At 39.6% G+C, this 18051-nt stretch overlaps 1 protein-coding gene across 1 annotated transcript in view; it reads left to right on the top strand.

Annotated features, from left to right (window-relative positions):
• Nucleotides 1-604: 604 nt before the first annotated feature.
• Nucleotides 605-18051, top strand: part of PLPPR4 (phospholipid phosphatase related 4) — a 40380-nt gene continuing 22933 nt past the window's right edge. The window contains exon 1 of the mRNA XM_035017956.1: nucleotides 605-858. Within this exon, the coding sequence (XP_034873847.1) occupies nucleotides 637-858 (222 nt within the window). The 5' untranslated portion in view covers nucleotides 605-636. The remainder of the gene's footprint in view (nucleotides 859-18051) is intronic.

Below are 18051 nucleotides of genomic sequence, written 5' to 3'. Positions count from 1 at the left end.
TTAGAACATGCCCTGGCCTTTGGGCTCAGTGAGGAAACCCACACATCTGCCTCCCTTGATGCAGGGAAGCCTCACCATTCCCAGGCAGGTGATGGTGTTTATCAGCAGGAAGGTGTTGTAGGGAGCCAGGGAGTCTCCTAAGGGCCCTCATTCCTGGAGAGCTGCCAGCTCTCAGTAAGTTCCCACCACGGCCTACTTTTCAGTATGGGATCCAAGTTTCAATTTCATGCAGGTAGAGGTCGGTGTGCATGCTGTAGGTCAGTGCGCAGGAGCTGGGCTTCTGCTCTCCAGCAATCCTTAAGTAAGAGCCTGGAGCGGCCCAGGAGGCTTTCCAGGGGGGCGTGGGTGTCTTAGCTCCTCAGCCTCGCTGCTGCAATATCCAGGGGTGCGTCCCCCCTTTTCCGATTCTTGACGTCAAGCTCCGACAGCGCGGAGCCCGGCAAGGGCGGTGGAGAGCAGAGGGAGGGTGCCAGGGAGGGGAAGCCATTGCAGCAACAGCTTGTAGGAGGGAGCTGGACGTCTCTCGGTGGAGCAAAACCGGCAGCGGGGGCCAGAGGAGGGGGAGGAAGGGGACCTGCCCGTTTAGAGAGCCGCCGGGTTGCTGCAAAGAGGGGCGGGGAGAGGCGGGGGCGCTGCATGCAACGCGCTGGCTCCAGCGGCGCCCGCGGGGAATGTGACATCAGCGGCGCCGGGCGCTTGCGGCTGGAGAAGGCAGCTCGCCTCGGCTGCGCGGTGCACACCTCGCCCGGGGGAGGACGCGGACTCGGGCAGGCGGCCGGGATGTCGGCGAAGGAGAGGCCGAAGGGCAAAGTGATCAAGGACAGCGTGACCCTCTTGCCCTGCTTTTATTTCGTGGAGGTGAGTTGGTCCAGCTCCTTGGCATAATGCAGGTCTTGCGGGCAGCTCCGGAGCGAATTCGGGTGCTGGACGGTGCCGGAGGCGCGGAGACTGTGCCGGGGCGCGCGCCGCTGCCCTACATGCCCGACCCTCCGCCTTCCCCTAGGTTTCTCCGGAGCTCCCCCGAGTGTGCCTGTGAGTGTCTGCCAGCCAGGGGTGATTATCACTGGTGGTGTCGCTGCTGGGTGGCCTGCAGGGAAGAGATACCTGTGTGAGTGAGTGTGGGGCTAGTTCCCTGGCCCTCCTGTTCTGCCGGTGTGCACAGCGTCCGTGGCCCACGGGGGCCATGATGCCAATATTTCGGGATTTGTGTTTTCAGTCCACGAGTACGTATCTAGAACTCTGTGAGCTTTTGGTAAGAATTCAACTGCATACAGCCATGCTCAGGAGGTATGAGGTCTGGGGATGTTTATAGAGCACTAGAATTACTGACTGCTTTATTAAAACACACACACACACAAGCGTTCCCCTATTATAATTACTATGGTGCTCATATCTGCTTCTAAAATTGGGTCTGCATCTCTAGGCATCAATCTATTGGCCCTTTTCCATGGCTAACAAAAATTATACATACCTGTATATATGTATGTGTATACGTATGTATATATGTATGTATAATATTTTTAAAATATGTGACACAATCTGCTTTTGCATGATTTCTACATGTACATTTATTTTGTGCTGAGCAGTATTAAGGATAAGCAATTAACATGCAGATGTAATCATAATGAACCTCTAACTTACCAAAATGCAGTATTTAAGAAAGGAACAATTTATGGGAGGGTTATAAAGATTGACAGGTACAGTGATTCCATGCACCGTGGTCCATTGCATTAGGAAGACATTTTTTGGGCAAGAGGTTTATTAAGTCAGAGGTAGAAAAGAGACACAATGGATAGGGTTAGAGAAATTAAATGGTTTTAGTCATAAAATTATGTTCTGTAATTAAAACTTGGATTGCAATAGAGAATATTAGAGTGTTGCTGAATTATAAATATCTTTCATTGGCCGTCTTTTCAGCCAAATATGGAGGTTTAGCACTTCCAAGTACAGATAGTAGATTCTGTATTTGATGAGGGTGAGGCTTATCTATATTGAGGGATAGCCATTGCCTTGAAATTTGGGCGGAAGGGACATTGTCAGATGGTTCTTGTAGAGGACAGTATATTTGCAAATTTCTCTTAGGTGTCCCAAATTCTAAAAATGGTTTCAGTTTTAAGAAAGACGTATGTGACTTGCATAAGTCTCAGAAAAATGATGGGTGACTCCTTCATCCATGACCCGTAGGAAAAGAAAGAAAAAGAAGAAAAAAAAAGAGAGGTATCCTGTTTATTTAAAGTAATTAATTGATTCATTTATTTTTGCCCTTTCTCTCTCACAAGGGATTTTGAGGTCATGGTTTAGATAATTTTGTTGAAAGATAATAGTTTCTCCAGAAAAAAATGTGGACAGCAGAAGATTCCATGATGAAAAGGGAACATAAATAGAAAGAAAATGGGATACCTGACTTTAAGCTAAATCATGTCAGGCCACTTGTCGCATTGCTAAGCCACTGTGGTTTTATACTAAAGCACTTTCATCCATGTCCGGACCCCTTATGTGTTCTAGGAGAAATCAGTTCATTTCTGGGTTCCACCTCCAGGATGGAGCACACCTGAGGTCAGCTAGAAGCTGACCACAATACGGACTGCAGCTGTATGGCTTCAGGGAAAACACTTTTATGAAAGAGGATGCAAACCAGAGAATTAAGGAGATGCCTTTGAAGAGTCTGTGTGTGCACTTTTGAAGTACCTTTCACAGGGGTACATACATATCACTTAATCTAAAATTTTATAAGCAAAAATGCCTCATAATGCATTTGAAATGTGTCTCTAGGAACAAGCATCTCACAAATGTCACTTCTTTTCCATGAGTGGAAATAGCCCCAAATCATTACATTCCCTTTGACCCATTCAAATAACCCTCTACAAATTCCTTAGCAGGGCAAGCTATAGAATAATTACTTGAAGACTATGCATGGAGTTTGAATGAGCATTAATAACATTATATCCTGGGGGTAACAGATTTCAAAGTGAGAGCCACAAAAATTGGATTGCAAATTATCTCCTTGAAACTTCAATGCATGATGAACCACTAAAGAACCTCTAGAAAATTGGAGAAGACATTAGTACACCAATTATTTAAGGGGTTGACAGGATGCACTACCAAGCTTCTTTGGAATGACTCATTTAGAAGCCAGTGAGAATGAGCTTTGTATCTCCTTTGGAGGATGAATAAATAGCAGGAATTAACATGTCAGTAAAATGCTCTAGAATAATGACACTTTGTTTTACACATAGTTTCCCAAGACCTTAGTAATTAAAATGGAAAAGTGAAACATGAGCGAATCTTCCATCACAGACCAGCCCAAAGTACGTATCTCAAGCCTTTCTCTGTTACCTCAGACAATAACTTAAGCCCCCACCTCCTCCCCAAATTCTAGAGGTGGTTCGGGTTCCAGAGCATTCCTGAAATGGACCTATTTTAATGGACAGGAAAGGAGAGAGTAACCAACGGAGTGCTATTTACAGTTTGTACAGTAATAATGACAACCATTTATGAAGCACTTAATAGATACTAGGAATAAAGCAAGCTGAATGCTTTACCTGCACCATCTCATTCAGTTTTCAAAGGTTCTCATTAAGAAAAACGCCATTATTGTCTATGTTTCAGAGAAGAAGAAACAGAAACTCATGGAAATTGAACAACTTGCCTGGGGTTTACGAAGCCGGGTCAGAGGTAGAGCCAGGTGTTGATTCAGAGCATGTGCTCCTAACCACTACCAACTGTCTCTCTCCACACACTGAAAGAATATTCACAGGGGCAAAGTTACTGCCTGTGGTCTCCCACTGGTAAACATAGGAATATATAGTTTCAAAGAAAGGCACATCGACAAAGATGACAGTTTTTTCCACAGTTTTCTTCCTCAGCTGAGTTCCTCCTCCACAGGATCCCTCTGGACATAAAGCGTTGGTGGACAGTGTCCACTCCCCATAATGACTCACTAGTTAGCTGCTAGGGTCCCCTCAACAAGTCCCCATGACCAGGTACAGAGAAAGAGTGGAGACCCTGGCAGTCCATGTGCAGAAGGTCAGAGGGCGGAGATTACATCCTTGTGGCCACTGGGTTAAGTGGTTCAGCCCCTAAAATCAAGTATTCTTGTCCCAACTCACCACCAAACTCAATGTTAAGCAAACACTAAATTAATGGATAGAATTCATTTTTCTTACATCTTTGGTTTATGCTGCCAGTTGTCTGCTGATGAAGGGGTTTATGCTTGACAGTAACTAAATATATTAATATTACATGGTGATTTGAAAAACACATGATGATTTCCAGCGGGGTACCTCGCTTTATGAACAAGTTTGTTCATTTGGTTTTGCATTGTTCAACTTCAAAGAAGCTCTCAAACAAGCATATCCAAGGCCTTATCAGGTTGAACAGAAAAGCAGGTTAAAAAGGAATGTTCCACTGAAGAAAAGGTTTCGTTTGCCTTTAAAGTTCCAAAGCACTCTCCAACTGATGATTGTAGCACTTACGGTGGCGATTGCAGCCGGCAGCACACCTAGAATTAGTAAAAGGTCTTTCAAGCTTAATCATCCAACATTACATGTGATAAGGCTGATGGTCTGTGTGCCTAATGCATTTCTTTTATACAAGGCATCATAATGGTTGTGCCCGTGCTCAGACTCACCATTTTGTTCTCATTAGTCATCCTATTCAAAGATACGAGTTCACATCAATTCAGTAGGTAATATAAACAAATGACAAATACCTTTTAAGCCAAAAAGGTATATATTCTTAATAAATAAATGGGAAAGAGCTTTTTTTCATTTCAATGTTCTGTTTTATGACTTACACTTTTATTACTAATCTAATGTTCTTTTTATGGAGGTCGAAGAGCTGTGTTTGACCAATATGCCAGGATATTTTTATAGGATCACAGAGACAGATTGTTTGAAATTCTTGTTTTTCTACACACACACACACACACCTGCACAAACAGGCAAGCACAAACCCAGGTTGAGTGAGAATATCATCTCTATCCGTTAAGCATCAAATAGCAGTATCTGAAGCATTGCAGATTCAGGATATTTTAAACACAACAAACTTGAAATTATACAGAAAGTTTTCACCAGTTTGAATGTCGTACTTAACAATGGCTATGTTTCAGGATTTTGTTAAGGCAGGTTAATTACTGTAGGGTTGGTAACCAGACAGTGTGTTTGAGAGTAAAAGCCCTTGTTTCTCGGTTGCCGTCCTACCTGGAGAACTTCCAAAAGCCTTTGTTTGAACACAGATACCCTGGTTAGGTGTCTGAACACCACGCCCAGACATTCTGGTGTCCTGATAAAACGTTAATCTGAATTTTGTTTTCTTCCCACTGGAAAGTGTCCACAGATTCTTAATTGTGGCAAACCTTAATTCACACAATTTCTGTTCTAGCTCATGATCTGTGTGAAAATTATATAACTCATTTGATCTTCTCACTGGGAAATGTAGCTAGCTTATTTCCTTCCACATAAACTTTGGCACCAGTAAGAAGTACAAAATCACATTTCTGCATTGCACATACCAAAATAGTACCCGAAGGCTTTTCCCTTTTCTGGATGGCATGGCGAAATAGTCTGCTCAAAGTAGTCCTGCAAACCTGCCAACAGAGATGAGCTGACAAATTTTCCTCCTCTTTTAGAGTCACAGTGCACAAAGTCCTCTGATGAAAAACCAGAAGGAAATAAAGAATAGATTCCTAAGTTTTAGAGAGACTAAATGAGGACATTTCCACAAATACCAAGTTTTGGTAAATATGCAGAACCTGCTACTAGGGAATTCTGCGCTGTTCTAGGTACCATCGCCATCCAACTGTGTGTCCGTGACCAACTCACTCATAATGTTCTGTGGTCTACTTTTCTCTAACAGAAAAAAAAAAAAAAAAAAAAACACAACCCCAAAACATTTGGCTTTTACCAACCTTAGAGGAGATTAACAACAACAACAACAATAATGATAAATAGAAGAATCAATTTCAATTCTTTATGTGACAGACCCTATCCATACATTATCTTTAATCCTGAGAACTACCCTAGAACTAGTGTTAATATTGTGATGAGGTGATTATTATCCTTATGTTTTAAATCAGCAAACTGGAGCTCAGAGAGCTAAATGTTTGTGCGGACACACGGCAATGAAGTGAAGCAGCCAGGATCTGAATGCTGGTGCATCTCACTCTCACATCGCCATCACACTGCTCCCCATCATTCATGCTCTACTAAATGTAACAAAGCAGTGTGATGGGGATACCCACCTCCACCATTCCCAGGCTAGCTTCATGGTGTCTGAAGGCAGGTCCTGGAAAGATGTCTGGTCAGGGCTCCTTCTGAGTTGTGGAATAAAGTTTTTCTCTTTTATTCGGCTACTGAACTTGGCTCCATTAGTGCTATCTCCTAGTCACAGGAAGAGATTTAATCGTGACCCGAAGGTGTAGATGACACGGTATCTGTCCGCCTAAAAAGGCGCTTCCTTTGGGAAGGCACAGGGCACTCATGAGTGTCCTGTGGAGACCAAAAGAGCAGCTAGGGATGGCGTGAGGAGGAGTTGGAACTGAAATAAAGCTTAGAAAAGGAGAGTATGCAGGTCTGTGGAAGAAAGAATCCCAAAGAGACAACAGAAACAGAGAGAGGCCAGGCCATAGGGGGATTAGGAGAAGATGCATGAGAAAATAGAAGGTAGGCGTGAAATGCGTGTGAGGGAATGGGGTTCCAGTCTGTGAACAAGCCATGGAGTTTCCTTTAGGCATTTGGCTTGTCTAAGATCGCTTGTTAAATACAAATCATTGAAGGCACAATTGTCAGTGTTTATGTAAGGAATGTATTACGGGTATTACGCACAGCAGATTTCCTACCAGAGTACGTATACAGCCCAGGCTATTTTTCAGGCAAACTCTCTTTTTAAAAAAAGTGAGGAAATATTGTATTACAGAATTAAGTCTAATAAAATCATGCACTCCAAGAACATCTGGTTGGGTTCCTCTATCACAGGTGAAGAAATTGTGCCTTGAAAAGGTTAACTGAGTTACCGAAAGACACACTCTGGTTAATATCAGATTGGGAATAGAACCGCCTCCTGTTCTAGTGCTCAGTCCTAATTATTACTATTTCTAGAATTCCTCATATTAGAAAATTTCCCCCTGGATTATAACACTAAAAATACAGGTCATTCTAATTGTACATTTGAGCAAATTGTGCTAGTTGTTTGAAAGTTACATCTCAAGACGTAGGGTGCACATTTTATGACATTGCATTCCGTTAGTCGACATGTTAAAGCAATTGTGAATGGATCTTCTGCTTTTCCAAATTGTTAGGCTCTTTGAAAAGCATGGTTGCTAAAGATTGTAAATTTGGAAGTGATATTTTTCTTTCTCATTGCCTAATTGCCCACTTATAATTTCACAATTGCTTCCTTTGACATGAGGTCTCTGACAGACAGGAAAAGAAAGAGAAAACATTGAAGGAATAAGAATATAATTTACATTATCAGTAACAAAATAACTGAATTTTCTATTATAATGTAATGTAATTTTTCACATCATTGTCTTTTTTGATCCTTTAAATACAACTGAGCAGTAGATACTAACTCTGTTCTACAAATGAAGTGACTAAGACTCAAAGAGGTCCAAGTATATGCCTAAAACCCAAGTAGTACTATACTCCTATGTTGAGCACAAGAAAAAAAAGAAAGAAGTTTGTATTTAGACTGTGAAATGTCTATTTATGAGCATCTTAGCTTCTATGATTTCCTCTAGAATTAATTAGCTGAGAAATGTAATTCCAATAATTTCCTCATGGTCAAGTGGATTTTGGAATATGGAAGCCAAGGACAGAAATGTTAATTTTGACACAATTAATGTGGAGGTGTTTTTCAGTAATTAGACACTGAATCAATTGCCCTGTAGTTCCATTATTCTTTGGTTGTTTTCAAATCACAGAACATTTATGTTAACTCAACATAAAGGAAGATAATTGCTTCCTTATTTGCTATAACAAGATGGCTTCTGTATATTTTTCTAGAACTGGCCTTAGACCATTGAGGTATAAATTAAAGAGAGGGAGAAATATAGGTAATTAAAATCAATGTATTTAGAGGAAAAGGTAAATGAGGTATCAGTTTGTTTAGCAGACTGTTGTTTGGGAGTGGGAACCATGAAACTATGTGTGAATGTGTTGTTTACAATTTAATGTCCTCACCAAAAGCCTGGGCTATGTAATTGCCTTAGTGGTAAAACTGCTATTTTATAAAGTCTTAATGATGCTTCAGAAACCAGGCCCACGTGGACAGAGCCCAAAAGAGACCAATCTTAAGTAGTCTCCAGAAAAGGGGTGCTAAAATGAAGTACCCAGATATAATCTGTTTGTACCTTCATGACAGTTCATTTATTCACTGAATAAATATTTATTGATGGCTTATTATGTGCCTTTTAGTTAAATTAGTGGAAATAATATGGAACCATTACTGGCATTCTTCCTAGTCCATAGTAGAGTTTCAGTAAATTTTCACTGAATGGATGGAATAAAACAGCACTAATAGGCACATAAATTTGTCCTTGACTTTCTTTTTTTCAGCTAAAGGAGACATTTTTATTTATAAAGTAAGTGCTGATGAATGTCCCATCAAATATGTTGTTCTGTCTCATGAATTATTGAACAATGGAAGATTAAATCAATCTCCAAGGTCTATATGAGTCCTCAGTTCTTATACTCATTTTATGATCTAAGGCATACCTCTGGAGTTTTTGAGATGTGAGACTTCAAATCGGTGTCATTTAAACAAAGAACTAATTGTTTTAATTTTCATAGATAATACTTTTAGTTACATAAGGCACACATTCTAGCAAACTCTGGGCAAGTAACTCACTTTCTCCAAGTCTCAATTTCCATATTTGTAAAAAAGGTGCAAAAACTGTGGGCACACTTGTTTTTGTGACTCTTTGTGTACAAATTATATAATGTGGCTAGCAATTTCTAATGGAAACTGAGTGCTTAGTAAATGAGTTTTCTCTTTCCCATTTGCCAACACCCACCCACCCACCCACCCCTCATCTTGTCTAAAGTTAACTTTTTATGTGGCTTCAGACTTTACTAGATTCCCCAGAAAGGAGTTTGTTTTCCTGATTTTTTTTTTGTATCACACATTTTGGTATGTTTTATAATGTGCATATAGTGATAAAGTAATCCGTTTCAATATATAAATACATATAAACCAAAGCTTATTGGACTACATGCTCATTTTTTATTGATAGAAGCACACCACACACACACACACACACACACACACACCACACTCACAAAATGGAAACCACATTTACTGAACATCTTCTATATACCTTATATGAACTCAGCAGCAGTTATCCAGTGCAAATTACATATCTTCTCATGTTTCATTTCAGACATCTATGAAATTTTAAAAAAAATATGTTCTACAAGAAAAGATGAATCAAAGGGTAATCTAATCTTCTGGAATAAGTGACCTCACTTAGGCTATTAAGGTGAAATTCATTGGAATTTTTTTTTTTTTGAGACAGTTGGATACACCCCAAAGAATTAACAAATTTTTTGCCTCCTCTGTGATGATCTGGAGATGCTTGTATTGTAGCAACTGAGATCTGAGTGATTAAAACACAGCTCCCAACTGTAAAGGTTTGGGTTTAGATCCTGAGTCTTCTCCATGGGAAAACATAAAAAGATGGGCAATAATCTGTTGCAAACTGTATACTAGAAAGAAATGAACTTTTGAAACTTTTCTACCCTGGGTTCCTACTTCCAGTTGAATGTTATACATACATGAAGAAATTTATTCAATGATACTAGATTCTTTGATATTTAAGTTTCATGCATATATAGTTATTTCATGGACAGTATTGGTTCTAGTGACTTTTAGATAATTAGTCCAGGAGATAATTCAGATAATTAATTTTTTTCATTTTTTTAAAACTCCAACCTCTAGAGCAATAGAAATAGCAGGGAAAAGATAATAGGCTCTCATAAATTTGTGTTGCATTAAAGTCACATTGGTCAAGAAATCTGTCAGTTAATGGAGATAGGGAGATAGAGACTGTACTGAGCCTCAGCTTTAGTTGTAGCCTTGGCCTCAGTCTTCTCTGCCTGATTCCAAAGGCTAGTGGTCCTTTTAGTCCGGTTCAGAAACAAGGGAAGAAATCGCTAAGACTTCATCACCCAGATAAGTGTTCCAACATGTCCAAGAAGGGCCAAGTGCAGCACCTCCCAGAAGATGCCTGCTCTCTGGGGCTATAAAATAATTTTACGGACTCTTCATTCCAAAACTCCCAACCCACCTGTCCCTTCCCCCATCACTACTCTTGCATTTTAAGATTGCAGAGGTCAACACAACAGAGGAGAGGAGAGATGAGTAATAGGAGATGACCGCAAGAAGCACAAATACCTTAGTGAGCTGTGTTTCAGTCTCACATCCTCTCCTGTGTTGTTTCTTCATTTTCCAGGCCGTATTAAAAACCATAATGAGGACAACAACTTCTAATCTAGACAGAGGCAGTTAAGCATAACAAAGGCGCAGACACTGAGCTTGGGCAGTGAGGCAGGGACCTCCCCCTTCTTCAACAGCAAAATAGGGCTGCTTAGCTACACAGACCAGATGGTTGTGTTGCCAAAATCAGAGGCTGCTCAAATCTTGGCATATGTGCAGAGGCTAACCAAATCTCTGATGGATGGTTACTTCTTGAAATGAGTAGAGAGGTTGCTTAAAAATGTCATCAGCCACAACACTGCTTAATGGTCCCTCCAGCTCAGAGACATCCATCCTACTGGGCCACCTTCCAAAGATATGTGCATGGCACCAGGTAAAACTCTAGTAAGTCTGCCAAATGGCGCACGCGTGTGCGCCCACACACACACACACACACACATGATCTCATTTACTCTTTCGACTTTTGGTTCAAACTACTTACTTTCCCAAGTTTTTGTGTTGGTCAAGCAATCCAGCAGTAATTAGATTTATTCATTTAAAACTTGAGTAATAAAATGTGCCTCTTTGCCAGATGTACTTGTATGCCACATTACATTGTATTTGGTGTGTATATTTATTCATCTGACTTTTTGATGCATGTCAAACTGAAACACATGATACAATTATACTTAATTTAATCACAGCCTTAGAATGTTGGAAAGTAAAAGTTATTAATGTCCTGTCCCACATTAATATTCCACCTTCAGTATTCCTTTTATATTCATTGATGTCTTTCACAGATACATTCAAGTAAATAAAATCCTTAGCAGCCTTGGAAAATCTTTAATCTTGAAGGTGGGCTCATAATATGCATTTAAGTATGCATCTAAGTACATAGGAGACAAACTTGAAGGAGAGAGTGGCTCTTGAGACATTGTTAAGTTCTTATCTAAAAAAATAGATTAAAAATCCCTTTGTTGGATAATTGATAGGTCAAATAAAATAGATCAGCCACAAAGTATACACTCAATAAATGTTATGATTTAAATCAATTAATTATTACATAATAAAAAATATAAACTTTTATAGTGCTTACATAAAATAGTTTAATGATAAATTTGGTACCTGAATTTAGTGAACAACTCAAAAATTTTTCAAAAGATTGATGTCTCTAATTCAATAATTTCTGTGTTTATAACATAAAATTATATGTCACTTTAGATCTCAAAATCATAATTTTGGTTTTGTTATTCCATATTTCAAAATTTTAGTAATTTTCAGTTACATTTCATTTCCCTGACATTGCCTGACAATATTTATTTATTTTTCTTTTACTCCTATGTTGTTTCATATTAGGAAATAGGTATTGGACCCCAAAGGTACTATGTATTTCCTTTGTAAGACCATTCAGGTGAAAATATATATGTTTTCTCTACATGAATAAAATAATCCAAATAATAGTGAAAATAATCCAACTAATAGTAAAATCCATTTAATCTAAGTATATTAAAATTTTAAATTTTTAGGGGATATCAAAAATACATGCATAATACCAATCATAGCAGAAATTGTAGGGAGGCATCCATGGTATATAAAGATAAAATGTACTTTATATTAGTTTACTTCTGCTATTTCTCAATGTCTTTGTGAAGGCAAAGGTCAGAGGTGGAAGTTTTAGCAAAAGGCAGTAAGTATAATGATCACGAACGTGAACTCAGGCGTTGGGCTTCTTAGAGTTTATAATCTAGCTAACCAGCTGTATAATCTTGCACAGATCATGTCATATGTCTATGCCTCAGTTCTCTCATCTGTGGGGATAATAATAGTACCTAATAATAGTAAGAGGTTTTGCAAAGATTGCATGAGTTCAGAAATGTAAACTTCTTTAAAAGGCACCTGGAAAATATTAGTAGCATTAAATTGCTACTTGTACCCATATTTTTAAAAGTCGGGTATATGTTCTAAGGGAAAAGAAATTACAACTCTAGAAAGATTTAAAAGCAATTACTTTTAACAATTGAGGTACAGGTCCCCAGCCTCAGGTCCTAGTGTCTAATTTGGTTTAAAGAACAAAATGCTTTCCAAGTCAATGCATATACCTCATTGTCTAATTATGTAAGAGGAGCAAATCTTCAAAACCTGAGGTTAAAACTGGTGATTACAAAGCTTACTATCCCAAGCCTAATGCTGGGTCAGTATTCAGATAATAAAGGACATGTATTATTACTTTAAACTTTACTGTTTGATCATTGAATGATTCTAATTAATGTTTTTAGAGCTATGAAGGTGTACTTTATATTTGGATATAAAGACATAGAACAGAGCTTTCTCATTAAACCTAACATATATATTAGGTCTGGTTGCTCATCCCTATTAACTACCATTGCTATTTGAGGGACTTAGTTTGAGTTTCTTGTGTTCTTCAATGCTTAAAAAAAAATCGTTATTCGAATTCTAGAAATTTACAATAGGAGCATGTTCTGTGAGAGAAGTAGGTAAGGATCTTTTAACATGGGTATTTTTCTTTTATCATATTAACCACACGGCAAGAATTGTGTAAACCACTTAACATCTCTGCTAGAGCCATCCATCCATGTATGTATTTATTCAACACTGAGGCTACTGAGTATGTCCTTCTCTATGCTAGGCCCTGGGGACAGAGAAGTGAGTAAGACCATTTCTCTGTTCTCAAGGGTCGTATCACTGGGTAAAAGAGAAAAGTGGAGGAACAACTGCCATCCCATATGACAATCCCTATGCCAGAGGCATTCCTCGGTCTGTCTCTGTGCAGTTAGAGAAAGCAGTGCAGGGCACCTGGGTGGCTCAGTCGTTAAGCGTCTGCCTTCGGCTCAGGTCATGATCCCAGGGTCCTGGGATCGAGTCCCACATCGGGCTCCCTCCTCGGGAGGAAGCCTGCTTCTCCCTCTCCCACTCCCCCTGCTTGTGTTCCTGCTCTCGCTATCTCTGTCTCTGTCAAATAAATAAATAAAATCTTCAAAAAAAAAAAAAAAAAAGAAAGAAAGAAAGCAGTGCAGAGGAAACAATGAGAACAGGAAAGCGTCTGGAGCTTTAAAGGTGCCCAATCCCTGGTATTTTATACTAGAAGTTATTTACGAGGGAAAACACAAGTGAAGATAAGAGCAGAAAACATCCAAGATATAATTAAGGGTTCTTAAGATATTACCAAAAAACCATTAAAATTCCATTGGAGAAACCGCACGGGGAAGAGCTTTAAGACCTTGGACTATCAGATGATCAAGGGTGTGATTTGAAAGTGCCTAGCACTTTTCACTCTTGGTGCCACTGTTGACACCCCACCGCACACATGGCCATCTCTCGCCTCTGTCCTTACGCGGCATTTCCACGGAAGCCTGGGGTTCTTCTTTCCTGAAAAGCACCGGACTAATGCCAGATGGTGGCATGTGCCAGAGAGGCTGCAGGGTGGAATGAGGCTCGTGCTTCTGGGAGTTGAACGGATACAGCTCCCCACTCTGGCTTGGTACTTAGAAGCCAGGCAAGCTGTTTAACGGAGCTGGAGCAGGGTCTTTTCTCAAAATGTATCTTACAGTTCCCAAAGAGGTCATGATGCTTACATGAAAACCCAATAAAAGCGCTTTTCTTTTTAGATATGAATTGCTGCTCGATAAATTCTACTTTCTTTTGTTTTTATTTTTGTTTATTTTATTTATTTATTTATTTATTTGACAGAGAGAAACACAGCGAGAGAGGGAACACGAGCAGCGGGGAGTGGGAGAGGGAGAAGCAGGCTTCCCGTGGAGCAGGGAGCCCAATGGGGGGCTCGATCCCAGGACCCTGGGATCATGACCTGAGCCAAAGGCAGACGCTTAACAACTGAGCCACCCAGGCGCCCCAATAAATTCTACTTTCAGTAACTGAAAGTTAACTGAGCTGTAGAAAAGATAGGTAGTAGATTTGAGCACAAGAAGCAATTTTCATGGAGCGCCTGGGTGGCTCAGTTGTTAAGCGTCTGCCTTTGGCTCAGGTCATGATCCCGGAGTCCCAGTTTCGAGCCCCACATGGAGCTCTCTGCTCGGCGGGGAGCCTGCTTCTGCCTCTGCCTGCTGCTCCCCCTGCTTGTACTCTCTGTCTGTCAAATAAATAAATTAATTAAAAAAAAAAAAAAGAACCAATGTTCATGTTTGGGAGCTAAAGAGGTAGAGAAACTGTTTAAGAGTGAAAAAGTGGGTGACTTTTTTTAAATGGCACACATTTCCGGCAACACCCTCTTTCCCTGTGGCAATCAGCCTTTGTAACAATGTTGAGGGGACAGTAGGTTGAGAGCCATGAGCAAAGAAGTTGACAGCATGTTTCCTGAACTTAGGCACCTGGGTAGGAATCTGGGTGCTCCCACTCATCAGCTTTGTGACCCCTGGACAATTTATGTAACCGACATCTGCCTCAGTATTCTCATCTGTAAATTGGGAATACCAGTAGATACTTTATAAGGTATGGACTGAATGCAGCAATCTGTTATAGAACTTAATACAGTATCTGGCACCCACATCCCCAAAACATAGGCTATGGGATTGTTAAGAAATCGTTCATGTTTTCTGTTTATTTAATGGTAATGTCCTATTTTCTTTTGATTGAATTTGGTGAACATTTACTGAACACCTAAAACATTCAGAGCACTGTGTGAAATACACAGGTCTCAATTTTAAGTACTTAATCTTAAGACTAAGGTTGACAATATGCAAAAAACTATCGTCCAAAGCAAACAGGTCCTACAATAAAATATATATGGAGTACAGGAGTCAGAGTCTTCCATTCTGAATGTGAAGCATGGAGAAGTTTTCAGGGAGAAAAAATCATGTCATCTTGACCTTTATGAGGACAATTTTTATGGGACACAAATGTGAAAATGTAATGTCAAACAGAGACTAGAACATGTCTTTTGAGACGTAAGTATAATGGCTGTTTGTGAGTTGGGACAGTGGAAAGTAAGTATGGAACAAAATTAAACAGCAGACTAGGCTATAATATAAAAGGTCATGAGTGTCATTCTAAAAAATTGGCACTTTATTCAGTTATTGGTGGGGCACTCTTAAAGAAAACTCAGCCTAGAAGTAATGTGGAGGATGAAATGAATCACGCAGAGGACAGAGGTAGAAGACCTAATACATTATAGAGGGTAGTGACTGTGTAAAAGAAATGAGTGGAATGTCTCTGAAATCATGCCAGCACATGGAGAATTCTAGAACTACATGGCAATGTAAGCAGCCCCCCATTTCACTGAGAACAGATGAGGTCCAGAAAGGTTAAGCAACTTGCCCCAAATTCTAGAAGCTAGTGGAATAAAGGAAGGGAGAAAGTGGCTTCTCCTGGCTCTGAGGCTGACATTAGTTTCCTTCTATCACACTGTCCCGTTTGAATTTGTATCTATGCATGCCATTTAAACCACAGCCAGTTTATTTGTGAAAACTAATTTAGATACCTAGACCTTGAATGGTGTTACATACAGACTCATTCTTGACCTTTTCCTTCCTTTAACAACACTACACATGTCAGTGCGTTTTTTATAACCCGTATTTTTGAGATTCATTGTAGTTCATCTAAATATGCTGCAATTAAGATAGTGTTATAAACTATAAAGCCCTATACTATATTATAGTATATATTTTTAGTTATTATAATTACCGTATCTTAAGGAAACATTATGAGAAATGTCATTAAATATTGCATTGTAGGAAGTGGAAAATTCTATCATCACTATGTTCACCTATGACAACCTCCTTTGTGGCACAAGTTTTAGTAAAATTACTTTTTTTTTTTAAGATTTTTTTTATTTATTTGACAGAGAGAGACACAGCGAGGGAGGGAACACAAGCAGGGGGAGTGGGAGAGGGAGAAGCAGGCTTTCCGCTGAGCAGGGAGCCCGATGCGGGGCTGGATCCCAGGACCCTGGGATCATGACCTGAGCCGAAGGCAGACTCTTAATGACTGAGCCACCCAGGTGCCCTAGTAAAATTACTTTGATCTGCTAATATTTCTTCCAGTTTCAACTTGATTTCAATATATTGTATTAATGTTTTAAATTTCACATTTTATATGATTTGGGAATACTTTATCAGAATTGGTTCCCAGCCTCCCATTTAAACTTTGTTATTCACAAAAAAAATTAAATTAAATTAAATTTGTTACTACATTTAAAAATGTTTCTTTTCTTATAGATTACCTCTTGCATATGAGTGGTAAGAATCTACACAATTACATTCTTTGACTTCTTGTGCCATTATTTGTAGTAAAAGCAAAGTAATTTCGTTCTGAAATTTCTTGTGCAAGTGTTCAAAAGCCAGTGTGATGTTGTTTAAATCATCCTGTATCAATCATGTGCAGCTTTTCACTAGCAGCCTTGGTCCCGATTGGCATCTTACTCTTCTGACAGCTACATTTTGATACCTAAGAGGCATCTCAACTTTCCTATTTCCAGAACAGAACCTTAGATTTCTCCTACTCAAGCTTCTCCCAACCTTCCCTCTTCCAATAAATGATGTCTCTGACCTGATTGCTCAAGCCTTGGATCCTCGAAATCAGCCTTGATTCTTTTTCCTTCAGGGACCAGACTATCAATAAGTCCTGTCATTTCTGTCTCCAAAATCGTATCTGGATCTGGCAACTTCTTACATCTCCAGTACTGCACCTGTGATCGTCTTGCTGCCATGGATGCCGCACATCCACTAGTATGGAAGCTCCTTGGATGCGGAGAGTTTTCTGTTGTTGACCAAGGTCTTCCTCACTCGCAGAGAAGTGTCAGGTGCACACTACATAGTAGGCAGTAAGTTTTTGCTGAGTTTTGAAGAGCCTTCTAAATTTTCACTCTGCTTCTACTTTTGACTCCCCACAATTCATCCTCAACCCAACAGCCAGAGTGATGTCTGTAAAATATATTTCAAGTCATATTATACCTCTGCTTAAATTCTCCAGAGCGTTTCCAAACGTACTTTGCATAAAATATTAACTCCGGCCACAGCCTTCAATTCTCTGCAAAGCTTGGCCCCAAATCCACCTTTCTGACTTCTTCTGTCACTTCTCCCTTTTGAGTCTGCCTTTTACCTGGTTTTTAGATGGTTAGTTCTTTCTTGCCCCGTGAAGTGACACCTACTTAGGTAGGCCTTTCCTGATCTAAAAGAACAATCCAAGCGCTCAGTTACCACAGCCTTCTCTTTTATCTTCTTTAGAGTCTATGTTCTTTCTCATATTATAATTTTTAAATTGTTATCTGCCTTCCTCAGCGAGAATGAAATCTTCATGAGAACAAGGACTTTGGTTTATTCCATCTATATTCCCAGGCCTAAAGCTAGCTGGCTCTCAGGAGATATTTGTTGAATAAATAAATAAAGGAGTATTAATATTATATACATTAATTGGCTCTTTGCGACTATGTTCCCACCAGTTTAAGAGGATTTCATAAGACTCTACATTCATGATGGCCATGAAAAAGGAAAAGAATGGAACTGACCTCTATTACTCTAGGCCAAGAGCAAAGTAGACGCTCCCAAATGAGAAGGAAAGCTTGTTTTTATTATCAACATGCTAAAAGCAAGTAAGTTATCTGACCTAGATAAAATGTCATGATAGATTCCATAAAATGTTTTGCTAAAATTGATACATACCGTC

Source organism: Mirounga leonina, unplaced genomic scaffold (assembly GCF_011800145.1).
Source record: "Mirounga leonina isolate KUSES-001 unplaced genomic scaffold, KU_Mleo_1.0 Mir_173, whole genome shotgun sequence".
Taxonomy (NCBI): Eukaryota; Metazoa; Chordata; class Mammalia; order Carnivora; family Phocidae; genus Mirounga; species Mirounga leonina.
This window is presented reverse-complemented; position numbering and strand designations above follow the sequence as displayed.